The 17,188-nt window shown below is 37.2% G+C and overlaps 4 protein-coding genes across 4 annotated transcripts; 2 read left to right on the top strand and 2 right to left on the bottom strand.

Moving 5' to 3' along the window:
• Positions 1–2,188: 2,188 nt before the first annotated feature.
• LOC136414541 (actin, muscle-like) lies at positions 2,189–3,734 on the top strand. Its single transcript, XM_066398652.1, has 5 exons — positions 2,189–2,378; positions 2,428–2,587; positions 2,643–2,839; positions 2,900–3,122; positions 3,172–3,734. Exons 1-5 carry the CDS (start codon positions 2,189–2,191, stop codon positions 3,530–3,532), a joined length of 1,131 nt encoding a protein of 376 aa, XP_066254749.1. The 3' UTR covers positions 3,533–3,734.
• A 1,016-nt stretch (positions 3,735–4,750) lies between these two features.
• On the top strand, positions 4,751–11,502 carry LOC136414396 (NFX1-type zinc finger-containing protein 1-like). Its single transcript, XM_066398387.1, has 10 exons — positions 4,751–4,766; positions 6,654–7,620; positions 7,680–7,803; positions 7,863–8,063; positions 8,314–8,381; positions 8,465–8,687; positions 8,740–9,383; positions 9,440–9,824; positions 10,310–10,551; positions 10,625–11,502. The coding sequence occupies exons 2-10, from the start codon at positions 6,662–6,664 to the stop codon at positions 11,160–11,162; spliced, it is 3,384 nt and encodes a 1,127-aa protein (XP_066254484.1). The 5' UTR covers positions 4,751–4,766; positions 6,654–6,661; the 3' UTR covers positions 11,163–11,502.
• Positions 11,503–11,700: 198 nt separating this feature from the next.
• Positions 11,701–12,604, bottom strand: LOC136414309 (cuticle protein 67-like). The gene is made up of 2 exons (XM_066398229.1): positions 12,220–12,604; positions 11,701–12,165 (listed from the first exon to the last, which is right to left on the bottom strand). Exons 1-2 carry the CDS (start codon positions 12,229–12,231, stop codon positions 11,743–11,745), a joined length of 435 nt encoding a protein of 144 aa, XP_066254326.1. The 5' UTR covers positions 12,232–12,604; the 3' UTR covers positions 11,701–11,742.
• Positions 12,605–13,915: 1,311 nt separating this feature from the next.
• On the bottom strand, positions 13,916–16,089 carry LOC136414222 (major heat shock 70 kDa protein Ab-like). Its single transcript, XM_066398101.1, has one exon. The coding sequence runs from the start codon at positions 16,034–16,036 to the stop codon at positions 14,084–14,086; it is 1,953 nt and encodes a 650-aa protein (XP_066254198.1). The 5' UTR covers positions 16,037–16,089; the 3' UTR covers positions 13,916–14,083.
• Positions 16,090–17,188: the final 1,099 nt, after the last annotated feature.

Genomic DNA, 17,188 nt, shown 5'->3' with positions numbered 1-17,188 from the left:
ACTTTGGACCCTGGGGACGTTTTATTAATAATAACATCCCCTAAAAGTAAATCTCGTAAAAAGATTTTTTAACTTCCTCAATCATAATTATTATCCCAAAAATTCCTTTTACAAGGATTAAACTGAATTTCACAGGGTTTGGACACGAGCAAACATTACCAAATAAGGGATCAAACAAGGATCTAACAACGTCAACCAAAAAAATGCATTTCACCTCAAAGTGGGGGACGCTTAGACGATTCCAACGGGAAGAGGGGGACCCGATAACATTCGATTACTATTGAGGGCAGCCCTCAAACCATATATGGGGGACGCAGTTGATCTGCGCCGCAATACCGTCGACCATAAATGGAGCCTCATACGATAACTGTAGGGCTCTTATAAATATTCAACCGCATCAAGTTAGGTCCTCACTCGTCACGTTACCTCCTTCGAGTCGCATCAGTCACGCTTTTTTTTACCGTGAGGTTAGTATTGGGTTGTGGGTAGTTCTGTTGATGTGTAGATATTAATAGTGGAGTTGGTGTTTAATAATACACAGGTATGCTATGTTACTTGGGTCACTTAAGGGGGTATTGAATTTTCTGGTTGGAGACCATGATGGTGGTAAAAAACTACTTTTGTGATCTAAGGAGGTTTTTGTGCGTTTTTTTGTGAGTTTCTTGGTCAAAGGACCATCGGGAACAGAGACAAATTCAACCGGTCAAATTAAAAATCATACTCTGTGGTTTTGAGTCAACTAAAGTCAAATAGAGAGTAGCTTTATGTATGCTTCCATAAGTGTAGCCTTTTTTCCTTTACAAGCAAATTTTCTCAAAATCCTCTACTGAACACTTCAACAAAAAATGTAAAAAACTGGTTTTGTACGTTTTTTTTTCAGATTTGTTTTGTTCATTCTTTCATCAATTTACAGTAATGTTGAGTATTCCTTGCACGCATTTAATTATATATTTAATTATTGTTTATCAATCGATATACGTATACAGAGGGATAGTTCATTCAACGACAGAGCTCAATAAAGAGCTTTTGAATGTCGAGAAAAAATACACATCTGTTAGTTTTATTAGGGGAATCTTTGATTGATATATTCGTGTCTTAATCTGGGACAGTCTGTATATATCTTCATTTGCAAGGAAAAGAATCTGAAAAGAAAAAGGATTATAAGTACGTACCTATTGATTGTTCATCTTCTCCTCAAGGAATCTGGGTTTTAATGTCGATTTTAGCTTTTATATTACTATCATTTATATTTTCATTCAAATTTCCTTGGGCAAGAAAATCGCTCTCTGAAATCCTCGTTTAGGTAGTACCTTTTTTTTTTAACACCACTCCCATTTTCAATCACAGGATATAAATAAATTAAATTAAAGAATTAGAGGCATGCCCAAACCAAAATTGGGTTGCATACAGTCAGATATAACGGGATGACCTTTAAACCAATTAGGATTGGACGTAATCCTATAGTATGATTAAACTAAAAATAAACATTTGATATAGAGGTATTCATCCAATACGACATAGATAGTGTAAAGGCAATATAGTGCCCATTGCCCAAGCGTTATCGCTTCGCAATTCAAGAACTATTGTCATGTAAGGCAGAGACGGACTGGATGGGATTGACCCCCCTGGTAAAATAATTATTGGCTTTTTCACATTTAAATATGTTAGGTAGATATTTAAAATACAGCGGTATTACTGCGAATTTTGATTTTCAACCGGTGAAAAAACATTAACAAATCGAGACATGATAGAAATTATCCTAAAAAAAGTCCTTGCACTGGGATGCCAAGCATTCGATTTCCCCCAAATAACCTCTGATTAAAAGCCCTTGATGGGCCAAAAACCCTACAAAAAATTCTAGAAGAAACTGGAAATATTTAATTCGTAAAAATTGGATCTGATATTTGGAAACAGAATTGACTGCATCAAAGCTAATTCCCAGAAATTTTTCAAAAACCTTTGGAGATCATATAAATATCACTAAAAAAATCAGAAATATCTCTATAATTTTTTAGAAACACGACTAGTTTATACTCCAAAAAAAAGTTATTTACAAGCAATTTTTACTCACAAAAACCAAGACACAGTTTTTTTAACTCTGAATCATCACAAATATTATTGTTTTCCCCCAATATCGCAAATTTGACTTTCAATCCGTTAATCAGCAAGCAACACCCTTTAAACAACCATGTGTGACGATGATGTAGCAGCCCTTGTGATCGACAATGGATCCGGTATGTGCAAAGCCGGTTTCGCAGGAGACGACGCCCCCCGTGCAGTGTTTCCGTCCATCGTGGGCAGGCCGAGACACCAGGGCGTCATGGTGGGAATGGGTCAGAAAGACTCCTATGTAGGGGATGAAGCCCAAAGCAAAAGAGGTTCGGTTCTATTCTTTGCTAAATATTCTATTTAATCGGCAATCTATAGGTATTCTAACTTTAAAATATCCCATTGAACACGGAATTATCACCAATTGGGATGACATGGAGAAGATCTGGCATCACACCTTCTACAATGAGTTGCGCGTGGCACCAGAAGAACATCCAATTCTGTTGACTGAAGCTCCGTTGAATCCTAAAGCAAATAGGTTTGTTTCAGTTGAGAAAATTTGATACATTTTAACCGAATATCGTTATATCCAGGGAGAAAATGACTCAAATAATGTTTGAAACCTTCAACACCCCTGCAATGTACGTGGCAATTCAGGCAGTATTGTCTCTTTATGCTTCCGGTCGTACCACTGGTATTGTATTGGACTCTGGAGATGGTGTTTCTCACACCGTGCCCATTTACGAAGGGTACGCCCTGCCTCATGCAATTCTTCGATTGGATTTGGCTGGTATAATACCGAATTAATTTTTCCCCTAAATACTTAATTAACCTTTTTTCTTATCTTTAGGCCGTGATTTGACGGATTATTTGATGAAAATCCTGACCGAAAGAGGCTATTCTTTCACCACCACCGCTGAGAGAGAAATTGTCCGAGACATCAAAGAAAAACTGTGCTACGTGGCTTTGGACTTCGAACAGGAAATGGCCACTGCAGCTAACTCCACATCTCTAGAGAAGAGCTATGAACTTCCCGATGGACAGGTCATCACCATTGGAAACGAGAGATTTAGGTAGGTTTGACTATTGCAACTTAAATTCTTGCTAAGATTAATGCTTTAGGTGCCCTGAGGCCCTGTTCCAGCCTTCATTCTTGGGTATGGAATCCTGCGGCATCCACGAGACAGTCTACAACTCCATCATGAAGTGCGATGTTGATATCCGCAAGGACTTGTACGCCAACACTGTATTGTCTGGTGGTACTACCATGTATCCAGGTATCGCTGATCGTATGCAGAAAGAAATCACCGCTCTTGCTCCATCTACAATCAAGATCAAGATCATCGCTCCCCCGGAAAGAAAGTACTCAGTCTGGATCGGTGGCTCCATCCTGGCTTCGCTATCCACTTTCCAACAAATGTGGATCTCCAAGCAGGAATATGACGAGTCCGGACCGGGAATTGTGCACCGCAAGTGCTTCTAAACTATCTCAATGGCAATGCCTTTTATTTAAGACTCTTTTTGTATTTAACGCTGGTTCTAGAAGGAGACGAGTTTGGTCCACTTTAGGATTGAGTTGATTTGTTAATTAATTAATTGTTAAGATGATGGAAAAAGACTATAGGTTTACCGAAGTATTTCTATTTAAGTAATTTTGTTCTTTAAAATAAAATTTATTTGATAAATTGTGGTGTTTTATTAATAGTTTGGTGGAGGCGCAAGTAGAACTATAATTTTTTTGGCGGTGCTTACTTGCACTGCCAAATGTATGCAGTATGTGTCGACTTGAGGATATTAAAATACGCTCATTAAGCAAATATGTCGTTGCTCCTAATATTCTGCCTTACGTGTCAAGCTTTTAGAGATTTCTGATGTAAACCTAGATAGCTCCCATGAGAACCATATTAGCGCGTTAGTTAAATTTGCGGCTGAAATCGATTTAAGAAATTTTAATGCAACCAGAGCTTCCTAAAATTATAAAACCCCATAATTTGCCATGAAATTGCATTAAATCTAAGAACATTACCCTGCCTCGCGCCCGCGCCATCTATCATTCGCTTATAGACTATGGAAACTATACAGAAATAAAACCCGGCGTGTATGTCGTGTTGCCTACCCTCACTTCATAGGTTAAGTTCCTTATGTCTTTTTTACGTGTCTCAACCATTTTTTCTGCGAATTCCATATCTGTTTCAAATTCCAATTTGGATTTTCTTTAAAAAGCAAAAATCCAATGTTAAATGTGATTTCGTCTGAAATCGTACTGAAAATGTGAATAATCGCAGGTATACCGTAAAATACTATATTACGTCACGTCTAACTAATGTGTCAGTTTGCGTTGCTCCCTGTGAAACACCGAACTTCAGAGATAATACTATCTCTAAAATTCCTGTACCAAAATTCTCACAGTTATCACAGTGTTTTTGCACTAGAAGCTGACCCAGCGCTTAATTAGCAATTTAGGTACTAATATTCTTGGGAAAGTTGATAAGGTTTTAACAGTCTTTCGGGTGTATCTCAAACGTCATATGCGTCTCAAGCAAGTATCAAAGATGCTGTTGTGAAATATTTATTGATAAATTATATGTTGATAGTAGTTTACTTTTTACCTATTGTGAAATCATCACGATAGTATCTGATTGTGTAATTTGCCGTAAAGTTTTATATGTGTTATACTATTTAATTGTCAAAATTATTCATTTGTCCAACTCCTGGAGGTAAGTCAAGTTTGCAATTAACTAGTATATTGTGTGAAATAAGACTAGATTTAAAAGTCTTATAATATGTTAACCTTCTGATAAGCATGCCATATTATATGTAAAATTATTAATTTTATCAAGTTTAGTACTTATATAGGGTATTACAAATTCGAGGGTATATACAGGTATCTGCAAATCGATAACAGATACAAGGTCCTTTATATTGGGATAAATATATGCATTTTTATGCTAAGGTGGAATATTTTTAAAAAATCAGAGAATTCCAACTACTTCTGGAGACATCTGAGAAAAATGAATATTCCAATTTTTGTTTTTTGTAAATATATAAGAAATTATATATTGTAGGGTGATTTAAAGAAGCTATATTAGGGCTAATTGAGGAAAGGACCAATAGAGGATTTCAATGTTTCAAATGCAAACAATGTTGGAACCTCAGTTAGATCTGTATGATTAAATGTCCAATGGCAATATACAGAGTGGCTCAAATTACAATTGTGACAATTCACCCATATATACTATATCTAAAAATAATACTAATTTTCCATACAAACTTTATTAGAAAGTTTCTGACATGCAAGGGTATGAAATAGGTTTAACAAAATGATGGAAGGACGAAAGAGCCAATTTTTTTTAATTCAGAGATTCAAATCTGGGCACATAAATGCTATTACATACCATGAAAAAGGTTTGCTATGGGAAATGGGAGCCTCTAGACTCAGGCAAACAATTAGCAAGGAGATCAAAAAGGGCAACCAATGGGTTGCAAATTCTTGCAAAATAAAATAAATTACATTTCAACATTCTATGTATCTAACTTTAGAATATATGGTTAATTTTGTCATGATTGCAATTCTGGACACCTTATATATGACTTGTATTTTAGTAGGACTTCATTTGACAACTAATTGTTTGATACAAATATAAATTTTAGTTGAAACAAAATTCTCAATTACAAAAATATACCTACAATGTAGCGAATTGCAAGTTTCCTTAATTGATAATTATTTTAAAGCTTCTTTCCAAACAATGTTTCTCCAGAAGTAAGGATCATTGTCAAATTTAAATGGAAACCTTCTATTAAAAGTTCCAATCATTGTCTCCAACATGCCACTGCTAGGAAAAAATAACTGATGCAGGTACTTCTGTATTTTACATGCAAGAAAAATCTGGCATTAAGTTTAAATTAACAATAAAGAAGTACCTTATCAATATCTTCTTTTTATAGCTCTGCAACATATTAACATATAAAAAAATATTATGGACATTCCTGAGAGTGGGTAAAAAACGCATGGGTTTCCCTCTCGTTTCCAACTTTTGTTACAGGAAAAGCTTAAATAAAATGGCATTTGAATAGTATGTGTGTAAAATTGTTCCAAACTATTGACCCTAGCCATGGCAATATCCCGTGATATGTTCGACACTTTCCTGATGAAAGTAGGTTTAAATTGAAAGTTGAGTCTAAAATATAGTTGTTCCTACATTGACTGACTTTTTTGGAGAACCCACATATTGAAATTTAGATCCCTTATTGTAATTTTTTTCAAGTTTTGTACCAATTGTACCATCTAAATTCAAATTTAAGTAGGCAAGCTGTGGAGAATGCCTGATAAATGCAAAAGGCAGTCAAATATCACTTGAGGCCTTTCTGCTCTTTAAAGTTGAGTTAGCATGGGCATTAAAAATTCCTCTGAAGAATACCTAAGTATTTAGGTTCTTTTCTCTATATTTATGCCCACCTGCTTATGTATACTTGGACTAGGACTTATGTAACTGTTAATTTAAAATCGGTAAAGGTCTTCATTTCTTCTTATCATAATAGTATCCATAATTTATTAATATATTTTTATGTATTTATTTTAATTATTATTTTTTACTAAAATTTAGCCCTCATAATGAATTTCGACCTAGTACGAAGGATTCGCAGCTTGAAGGCCAACACTTCCCCCACACCAGACAATTCAGTAGCCTACCGCGTTATGAGCATTTATCCCACAGCATCAGAGCTAAAAAATCACGACTCACCACATGTACTCCCTCTTAACGTTACTAAAGGAGCATACAAAGATCTTGACCATTACTTAAGGACTCATTTCATGTTGCTAAGAGAAGACTTCATCAAACCCATCAGAGACGATTTACGTATTTTTCTAAGGCGCTCATCTCAGCAGTTGATGAATATCAAAATTCATGAAGTGCAGTTCATTAGGAAAGGAGTGAAAAATAGTGATCTGTGCGTCTGTATTGAAATTAAGAAAGGTGTTACGTATAATTCTTGGAACATTAAGAAAGACGGCAAGAGGTTTATGTTGGGATCTTTGCTCATTTTCTCCTGTGACACATTTAACACAATAATTTGTGGGAAAGTTGCTGATAATAGGAACTTGTTGTACAAAAAGGTGCTGGTCAGCTTTGAGAATAAAGTCAATGTACAGTGCAACAAGACTTATTTGATGATTGAATGCAACCAATTCTTTGAACCTTATTACCATGTTCTAAGAGTAATCCAAGACATTGACAGAATATCCTTTCCATTAACTAAATATTTAATCAAGACCAAAACCCCAGTGGGTATGCCCAAATACCTAAATGGCATCAAGCAGACTATCTCAGATAACGAACTGAACTTGTCCCAGAAGACCGCAATTAATGCAGCATTATCACAGGAGTTAATGATTCTTCAAGGACCTCCAGGCACAGGAAAAACCTTTTTGGGTCTTAAAATTGCGAAGCAGTTGCTGACTCTCAAAAATAAATGGTGGGAAAATAGTCCCATGCTGGTGATTAGTTTCACCAATCATGCCTTAGATCAGTTTTTGGAGGGGCTCACTAAATTTACTGACCGAATTTTGAGGTATAGAAGATTCGCAGGTGTAAGAAATAAATTAAGACAATTTTCTGCATTGGAAATAGGCTTGGTGGTCAATCTCGCAACCCCAAAATGAAAAATTATTCAGTACGGGAATGTCGACAGCGATTTTACAATAGCAACATAGATGGGTGGTGGAGACGTTCGCAAATGAGACAAGTTTTTAAGGTAGTTTTAGTGTTTGTTTCATTGAATGGTAATTGATGGTAAGAAGGACAAATTTACAGGAATATCGTTCCATGGAAAACAAAATAATAGCCATGGGTAATCAGATGGACAATGTTGTTACTATCAAACCTAGTTGCATATTTTTCTTCGAAGTCCTGGCGACAGGCGTACCTGAAATCGCTAATTTTTTTCCTAATTTCGATCACGAGCAAATGGTTACGTGGCTGCTAGAAGAAGATGAATCCATGAAAATGGATAAGGTAAGTGTTTGCTATTTTCGTTTGAATATGACTAAAACCCCTAAACACCATATATATACCACTATGTATAATTGATAAGCATTTCTCGAATGATTTGTTACTTTTATAATTTTATTATTCAGAGATCTCTAATAGATCAGACCACTATTTTAACGCATGGCGCTATAAAATTATCTATGATAATCATTGAAATGCTGATAATCAATGAATTGTCTGAGTAAGGTATTTTTATAAATTACTTAATTTCCAGGAACATCTTCAAGTATCCGCTTCGGAAGATCGTAAATTAATAAGTTTGGTATATAATAACTTTTTAAAGTAAGTTTTATTTTATCTATGAACTTATTAATTGCCGATGTGATGTAACAGGTTGTCTTTAAGGGCACTTTTTACCGTTCCAGGGGTTCCAACAAAGGCTCAAAGTATTGTCTGCTATCCGTGTCAATAATGTCTGTTGCCATACATAAGCTCTATGATAAAATACTCGAGCTTAACAAGGGAATTCAAATTATGAAGGAGAAATCTCAAGGCTCGACCCGAAGACACATTCATGCAAAAAATCGAGAGCTACAGATTTTGATTAATTCGTACAACTATTTGCTGCGCAAATTCGAGTTTTTCAAGGTAATATTTCTCATCAACACTTTCTGACTGAAACACAATCTTTCTATTAAAGTACTGCCTGAGGCTACACCTCAATACCCAAACACACGTAAATGCAAATAACCGACGTGACCCATTCAGTATCCCAGTTTGGACGCGTTGGCAGCTCTACCAAAATTGGATGAGCAAATACGAGACCTACATGACCGAGAAAATGGAAACTTTAATCGAGGAGTACAGACCCATTTACCAAAAATTCAATCGGATACAGGAGGAAAACAATTTGGATCTAATTAAGCATCAGATGATCATCGGAATGACCAGTACTATGGCGGCGCGAATGCATTCTGTTCTCGAGAGGGTACAGTGTCCAATTGTGATTGTGGAGGAGGCTGCTGAGTTGCTGGAAGCCCATATTATACCTGTTCTGACAAAACATTGTCAACAACTAATTTTAATCGGAGACCACCAGCAGTTGAAACCGACTACGGCCGATTACGAAATTGAAACCAATTACAAGTTAGGAATGAGCATGTTCGAAAGAATGGTCCAGAATGATATTCAGTGTTACACCTTAAATGTGCAACATCGCATGCGTCCTGAAATCTCTTCTCTGATTACACCCTGTATTTATCCAGTACTCCATAACCATGAGAGTGTAACCAAATTTCCAGAAATATGCGGCATGAAAAAGTGTCTATATTTTATCACGCATCGGTAATTTCTCCAAAGACAAACTGGTTAATCCTTCAGGGCAATGAATTTCTTTATAGGTACCCTGAGCAATCCTCTGGCAATTCGAGCAAAAAGAACCCATATGAAGCAAAATACCTGATCCAACTGGCTTCATATCTGCTTCAAAACGGGTATAAACCTGATGAAATCACCATTTTGGCCGCCTATTTGGGTCAAGTGAGCACCCTGATGCAAGAGCAAAGCCAATCTGTGGGTACGCGTGTGAAGGAGGTAAAAATCACTTCAGTAGACAATTTCCAAGGGGAGGAAAACAAGATTATTTTGTTGTCTTTGGTGCGCAACAATAATCGCAACAGCATCGGATTTTTGTCGATTGAAAATAGAGTATGCGTGGCATTGAGCAGAGCAAAGGAAGGGATGTATGTGATGGGAAATATCACGCTGTTGATGGCATGTTCACCGGTAAGTATTTTTTTGTCTTTCTAAAAAACTTTTTCAATTCTCAACATAAAGGGCCTATGTTGTAGCAGAATTAATTTTCTTGCCAATTAAACAAAACTTGATCATCTTGTATGAATAACTTCTATTTCTTTCTTCTTAATCGCTCTATGGCGAGTAAATAGCTCAACAAAATCTCTGATACGCACAAGTGACTGGCGCGACAAAATGGTTCGTTTATGCAAGTTCTTGATAAAGAAAAAAATGTTTTAAGCTTAAACCTCATAATATCAGCAATTTCTCGAAAATCACTGGATATCGAGATAAAACGCAATGATAAATTATTTTTTAATAATTGTAGAATTCCAAAAACGTAGCAATATACAGGGTAAATATATTCTATGTTTTTTTTACTTCAGACGTATAAAAAGAAACTAATCACTAACAAGTACCAATTAGGTAAGCACCAATACATATCATAAACAATTTCAATTCATCATATTTTTCAGCTTTGGAAGAAAATCTACCTTCAACTGAAAAAGCAAGATTCTGTAGGTTTTCACTTGCCTCTACAGTGCAAGCAACACAGCACTATTACCAACATACAAAGTCCTGAAGAATTTTATAAACTGGCTCCTAATGGTGGCTGCAATCAGGTGTGCAACAAGATCTTGCCTTGCGGTCACAAGTGCACTCAACAGTGTCATTTTGACAATCACGAACAATATCGATGTATGGAACCTTGTCGAAAGTAAGTTTAAGTGCAAATACAATTCTATCTGCGTTTGTTTGAAACAATTGTTTTAAAATCTTCTTTTCCTAAGATCCTCTTGTAAAAATCCCAGTCACAAATGCCAGAAACTCTGCTACCAACCCTGTGGCGTATGTAGCCACAAACTGCAGCAAAAACTCTCTTGCGGACATCACATTCGATGTTTCATGGATCAGCTGCAAGACTACAGATGCCTGGAGAAAGTTTATATTCGAAGGCCGTGCGGGCACAAACAGTCATTTCTTTGCAATGAAAATGACAGCGATTTCGAGGAAGATTTAGACTGCTCGAAATGCAAGACTTCTCCCACAAAATACAGGAAGGAAACTAGTAAAGACGGTGTTTTGGAAGAGATTGAGCAGATTGAATGGGGATTTGAGAATTTGACCCTCAAAGAGAACCTGCCGGAATGGGACATTAAGCTGCCTAAAGCACCTGAACTTTTGGGGATTATATTGGATAAGGACAAAAAAGGGGTGATACAGGGGTTGAGTAACCAAGAGGTTTTGCAGAAATATTTAGGGGATTTTGAAGATTCGGGGTTTGAACCGAATGCAAAGAACAGACTTGATCGCCTAAAACAACAGTAAAGTAAGTTTTTTACTAATGAGTAGTTCAACGGTTTTCGAAACCCAAAAGGCTATACTAGTTTAAACAAAATGTTATGTAGGTTAAAGTTAATATTTGTGATTTCGTGCTATATGTTCTCATTATATATGCTGATTGACTGCGGCAAAAAAAATGAGTCGTATTCACAAGTTTCTAAGAGAACTTCTTAAACCACCTGTATTTGAATGAAACAAATCGGTGGAAACAATATGTTTCTTTAAAAGTATTATGTTTTATGTTGTTTTTGTGCCGTTGATTTTATTGCATGTTACAATATTTGTTACATTTACAAAATTTAATATAAATTTGTTAAGTTCGTTTACCAAATACTTCGGTTTTAGGTGTTTACTTTTTTCAGTGATGTTACAGTTTTTCTCATATATATATCTACTTTTAATATTAATGAAAATATATATTTTGCAAATGTTCCATGACTTGTGTCGTTTCACTGTAGATTTGATGCCCCCACTATACGCAATGAAAAATAAATTAAAACCATCATCTTGAAAGTACATTATATTCAAATCACAATAAATAAAACAACCACAACAAGAACATCCCTTAAAAAGCGTAATGAGTTACCCCAGAATCGAAAACTACGTGCGCAACTGCTGGGGCAGCAGAGTAAGTGGCTCCTAAGAGAGGGGCTGGTCCCACTCTAGCTATGGGGGCGGCAACAGCTCCGCTATAAGCTATGGTGGGAGCGGCAACAGCTCCGCCATAAGCTATGGTTGGGGCGGCTGCGTACCTTAGTCCAGGGTTGGAAATCCTGACATCGGCTTTCCTCACACTAGAAAAAGGGGTATCGATGCTCTTACTGTAAGTGGAGATTTGGCCTAAGTTGCCAGCTGAACGGTAGATATTGGAGGATTGGGAAGTGATCGCTGGGGCTGAGTAAGAAAGAGGGGCAGAGGCGTAAGTCAGAGCTGAGGGAGCTAAGAAGCCTGCGCTAGCCAATGCGAGGGTTGCACATAAGATGACACACTGAAAAATAAAATTATTTAATCTTTTTACCATACAGAGATTTTTATTTCTTACCCTGAAAGCCATTTTCCTGTTCTCTGCAAAGGAACTTGGGTTAATAGTATTACTTGGTACCTTTAAGTCGACTGATACCTTCCTCTAAATTTAACCACCTATTTATATCGTCAACCACCACATGGGCGCAATGAGTATCATTATAACCAGTTCGTTGTTGCTCAATGCAAATTGTTTATTTTTCTTAAGGTCTGTTGCGGTTCCCAACTAAATTTCAAGTGCAACTTCCAAGAAAATGGATTAAGGCCACGAGCGTTTAATGTTAAGGTTATTTGGGTCCTTTTGTGTTTTGCTGGGGAAGGTCGGGTTAATTAAGGACCCTGTCACTTATTCGGAAGGAGATAAAGTGATCTTGCCTTGAATTTCTGTTTGAAAAACCAATAATATGTTTTAAAAGTACTTTTTTTGTTACTTTATAAACATCTGTAACACCAATATTTTTTCAATACTAATAAGAAAGCAGTTATATCGGTGCTTTCATTTTTGACCTAAACATTGTCCTTCATTTAATCTTTTTAATGGTCTCATTAATCGTGAGGCTTTAATGCCAAGAACTCGCGCGTATGCGTAAATTTACAAATAACGGACTATAACAACAAATTTAATTTAGAGCAGCCCAAATTGGTGCAAGAACGAGTAATGATAAGATCGGTTGTTGAAAACTCGCTTTGTTTGTAATATTAAAATAGTTTTATATGTTCTGAAGAATATAATATGTGTTTTTGTTTCTATCAATAATTAACTTCATTAGCATCGCTCCACTAAGGTATTTGAGCGTTTTCTTATCTTTACTATGGTTTTGTTATCTTAAATTTGTTCTTAAATTTCTTAAATGCGTAAAAATATTATTTAATTAGTTTAGGTGATTAATTATTAAAATATTAATCATTTAAAAGTAATATTTAATATATTACCAACGTGAGCCTCCACATACTCAAATTTTCCGCCTATTAACATTTCCCGCCATTTTAGTATGCAGCCAACTATACCTCTGTGAATTTTTTTAATTTTTTCGTTTCAAAGACTTATTTGTCAATTGCGTCACTGCAAATTCATTCATGAGAGTTTAATTTGTCTCTTTTTAGTAGATTTTATTAGAGAAGGTAGGCTATCTGATCTATGATATATTTATGTCTGTTGCGTTTTCCCTTTGACAGAGAATTTTTTTACAGTTATAAAAGTTAAAAATCGAGTGTAACCAGGCTTCTAAGCCTCAAGTTTAGTTACTAAGTACTTTGTGGGTGATTATATTCCTTTCGTGTGCGTTTCGAGATAATCCTTTGACTTCGTAAATACCGTAAGTTATAGTAATTACAGCAGTAATTCCATAAAATCACTTAGTCCATCTTTTCCTTCATCTTATAATTTCACAAATTTCAATAACTTTGAAACTTTTCAACCCAGCTTCGCTTTTTTATAAATTTATAGTCGCTGATATGTGTAAATGTATGCAAGATGATTAGCCAGGGTGTAAGCCAGTAGGCTTAATTTATTTCTTCAATGGTTGGTTTCGACTGAACTCCATTGAAACTTTCTGCTTGTTGTTTACCCACAACTTTTCTTAAGCATTCCACCCTCAGATTTTATGTTGTGGATGTCCATCATATATTTATGCCGTTATTCTTAAGTTTAAATTTTTCATCATTTGAGGAATGAAATCTGATTTACTCATTCTTTAGGTAATAAAACAAATGAATTTTTTATAACAAATATTTTTTATTGATGGAAAAATATCACAGCTACAATGCTACTAAATGCACTACAATCTACTTAAATACTAATGAGAAGTATATGTGTTATAGAATATAATAAACATCAGTCTTAAATATTTTACATTTGTAAGATCCATATTTTAAATTAGAATTTAGTCTACTTCTTCGATGGTTGGTCCCCGAGCTCCACCGAAACCTCCTGCTTGCTGGCCGCAGCTTCCCCCGGGCATTCCGCCTCCATAGTTGTTATTTTGATTTTGAGGGCTTCCACCATACAATTTGGCCATTAGCGGACTGCACACCGAAGTCAGGTGCTTCTTCCTGTCCTCGAACTCCTCTTTTTCTGCCAAGGTGTTGGCGTCTAACCATTTTAAGGCTTCGTCGCATTCTCTCTCCACCGTCGCCTTGTCTTCGGCACCGAGCTTGTCACCACAATCTTGTACCGCTTGTTTAAGTTGGAAAACGTAGGCCTCCAGTGAGTTGCGAGAAGCAACTTTTTCCTTTTGTTTTTCGTCCTCGTCTTTGTATCTTTCGGCTTCCGAGAGCATTCTGTCGATGTCCGCTTGAGACAAACGGCCCTTGTCGTTCTTGATGGTGATATTCTTCTCCTTGCCCGAGCTCGTATCTTTAGCGGAGACATTGAGGATGCCGTTGGCGTCCAGATCAAAGGTGACTTCAATTTTTGGAACCCCTCGAGGAGCCGGAGGAATGCCAGTCAAGTCGAACGTTCCCAGAAGGTTGTTGTCCTTGGTCATGGCTCTCTCACCTTCGAAGACTTGGATGGTAACGGCTGGCTGGTTGTCCGAGTACGTCGTGAAGGTTTGTGACTGCTTGCAGGGAATTCTGGCGTTTCGCTCGATGATTTTGGTCATCACTCCTCCGGCCGTTTCGATGCCCATCGACAATGGCGTCACGTCAACCAACAGCACGTCTTGAATTTTGCTGTCGGTTTCTCCACTGAGGACCGCGGCTTGGACAGCTGCACCGTACGCCACAGCTTCGTCGGGGTTGATGCTCAAATTCAGTTGTTTTCCGTTAAAGAAGTTCTGGAGGAGTTGCTGGATTTTGGGAATTCTAGTCGAGCCTCCCACCAGCACGATGTCGTGGATAGAACCCTTGTCCATTTTGGCATCGGCAAGAGCCTTCTCCACCGGTTGAAGCGTCCCCCTAAACAGGTCCGCGTTCAATTCTTCGAATCTGGCTCGAGTGAGTTTAGTGTAGAAGTCGATGCCTTCAAACAAAGCGTCGATTTCTATGGAGGCTTCGGTGCTTGAAGACAAAGTCCTCTTGGCACGTTCCGCTGCCGTTCTCAGCCTCCTCAGAGCCCTAGGATTCGAACGAAGTTCTTTCTTGTATTTCCTCTTAAATTCGTCTGCCAAGTGGTTGACCAGTCGGTTATCGAAGTCTTCTCCTCCAAGATGCGTGTCGCCGGCCGTGGCTCGTACTTCGAACAGAGATCCCTCGTCGATGGTGAGAATGGAAACGTCGAAGGTACCTCCACCCAAATCAAATATGAGCACGTTTCTTTCCCCTTTCAAATTCTTGTCCAAGCCGTAAGCCAAAGCGGCTGCGGTGGGTTCGTTGATGATCCTCAAAACGTTCAGTCCTGCTATGACACCGGCATCTTTAGTGGCCTGCCTCTGGGAGTCGTTGAAGTAGGCCGGTACAGTAATAACTGCGTCCTTAATGGTTTGTCCCAAGTAGGCTTCGGCCGTCTCCTTCATCTTGGTCAAAACCATGGAACTGACTTCCTCGGGGGCAAATTTCTTTGCTTCGCCCTTATAATCGACTTGGATCTTAGGCTTGCCCCCGTCACTGACGACTTTAAAGGGCCAGTGCTTGATGTCCTGCTGGATTTTAGGGTCGTCATACTTGCGTCCAATCAACCTTTTCGCGTCGAAGACCGTGTTTGAGGGATTCATGGCCACTTGGTTTTTGGCAGCGTCCCCAATGAGACGCTCGGTGTCCGTGAACGCCACATAACTGGGGGTCGTTCGGTTCCCTTGGTCGTTAGCGATGATCTCCACTTTCCCATGCTGCCAGACACCCACACAGGAATACGTGGTGCCCAAGTCAATACCAACTGCTGGAGCTTTCTTCACCATCTTCACTTCTTTTAGCACAAAAATTCACTTGATGAAAACACTAATACTCAATGGATTTAACACTATAAAAATTCGCTTGCTTTAGATAGAGTACGGAGCTTTCGCTTTGTCGCTTTATTCGTGTCGCTTGTTTGAATCAACTGAAAAGAGCGGCAAACCGAGGTGGTTTTATATTCCGAATCGGATGCACTCGACGGGTTCCGAATACTCTAGAAGCTTACCGAATAAAAATAGCACGGAGAGAACAGCTGTTTCTAGATTGTTGTCCAATTTTATAGGGAGAGCCAAATAAACGCATAGATTATATGAAATGTAATAGAAGTGCACGGTTAAGTGTAAATAGATCAAAGTCAGGGCAACGTTACAGAGAAACTACATAAAAACGTTGAAATGAAGACACAGTATTGTTAAGTTTAGTGATTTCCATAGAAATTATCTTCCAGGCAAAGTTGCCAATACATTAATCCAGGAGCTTTAACAGTTTTAACGATGGAATTGCTTAATACTGTTTTAGGAAAGTTGTATTTTATGGCAAATTTCCATATTATGATAGTTCTATTAACAAGCACTTTCAGTTTTTTACATTCAGGGGAAAGCGGAAAAATTGATAATCAGTGTCCCTCTTCGAATTTCTCTGATTATTTTTAGAAGGATAATAGAAATGTTCGTGGAATGAACCTACTGCAAGTTTATTATATTTTAATGTCGCAGTTTACAATTACGCAGTAATAATTTGTAATTATTTTAGAAGCATAATCAAAATCTTTTAATTATTGGAAAAAGCATAAATGTAACATATCAAAGGTACGCAGCTTTCCAAAATTATTGTTAAATTCCAAATTTGGGACACCCTATATTACCCGACATAACGATGTTCGAGATTATTCTGAATCATTGTAGACTGTACCGTTGCATCGGATGCCATCGATCGACAAGTTTCTGGACTAGTGGAGAATTTAACTCTAGGAAATAATAACTTGAATTAAATTCTAGAACTACTAATTTAATCCACTTTTAGCATACAACGACCTTGACGCTGTTTATATGATTTTTTTTAAAGTATACTTAAAGTTAAGGAAGTCTTAAATAAAAATTAACATGCAAATTTTAAAAAGTAGTGTAAAGTTTTTGAACGCATATTTAAAAAGATGC

This window comes from Euwallacea similis, chromosome 17 (assembly GCF_039881205.1).
Source record: "Euwallacea similis isolate ESF13 chromosome 17, ESF131.1, whole genome shotgun sequence".
Classification (NCBI taxonomy): Eukaryota; Metazoa; Arthropoda; class Insecta; order Coleoptera; family Curculionidae; genus Euwallacea; species Euwallacea similis.
Note: the sequence above shows the minus strand (reverse complement) of the source record. Positions and strands in the feature narration are given on the sequence as shown.

What these genes read in the sequence shown, in the direction of transcription:
- LOC136414541 (XM_066398652.1), top strand. Translation starts at nt 2,189, where the DNA reads ATGTGTGACGATGATGTAGCAGCCCTTGTGATCGACAATGGATCCGGT. An exon ending in TTGAATCCTAAAGCAAATAG is followed by an intron (nt 2,588 to 2,642) that starts GTTTGTTTCAGT and finishes CGTTATATCCAG; the next exon opens with GGAGAAAATGACTCAAATAA. An exon ending in ATTGGAAACGAGAGATTTAG is followed by an intron (nt 3,123 to 3,171) that starts GTAGGTTTGACT and finishes TTAATGCTTTAG; the next exon opens with GTGCCCTGAGGCCCTGTTCC.
- LOC136414396 (XM_066398387.1), top strand. Translation starts at nt 6,662, where the DNA reads ATGAATTTCGACCTAGTACGAAGGATTCGCAGCTTGAAGGCCAACACT. An exon ending in TTTACTGACCGAATTTTGAG is followed by an intron (nt 7,621 to 7,679) that starts GTATAGAAGATT and finishes CATTGGAAATAG; the next exon opens with GCTTGGTGGTCAATCTCGCA. An exon ending in GCAAATTCGAGTTTTTCAAG is followed by an intron (nt 8,688 to 8,739) that starts GTAATATTTCTC and finishes TTTCTATTAAAG; the next exon opens with TACTGCCTGAGGCTACACCT.
- LOC136414222 (XM_066398101.1), bottom strand. Translation starts at nt 16,036, where the DNA reads ATGGTGAAGAAAGCTCCAGCAGTTGGTATTGACTTGGGCACCACGTAT.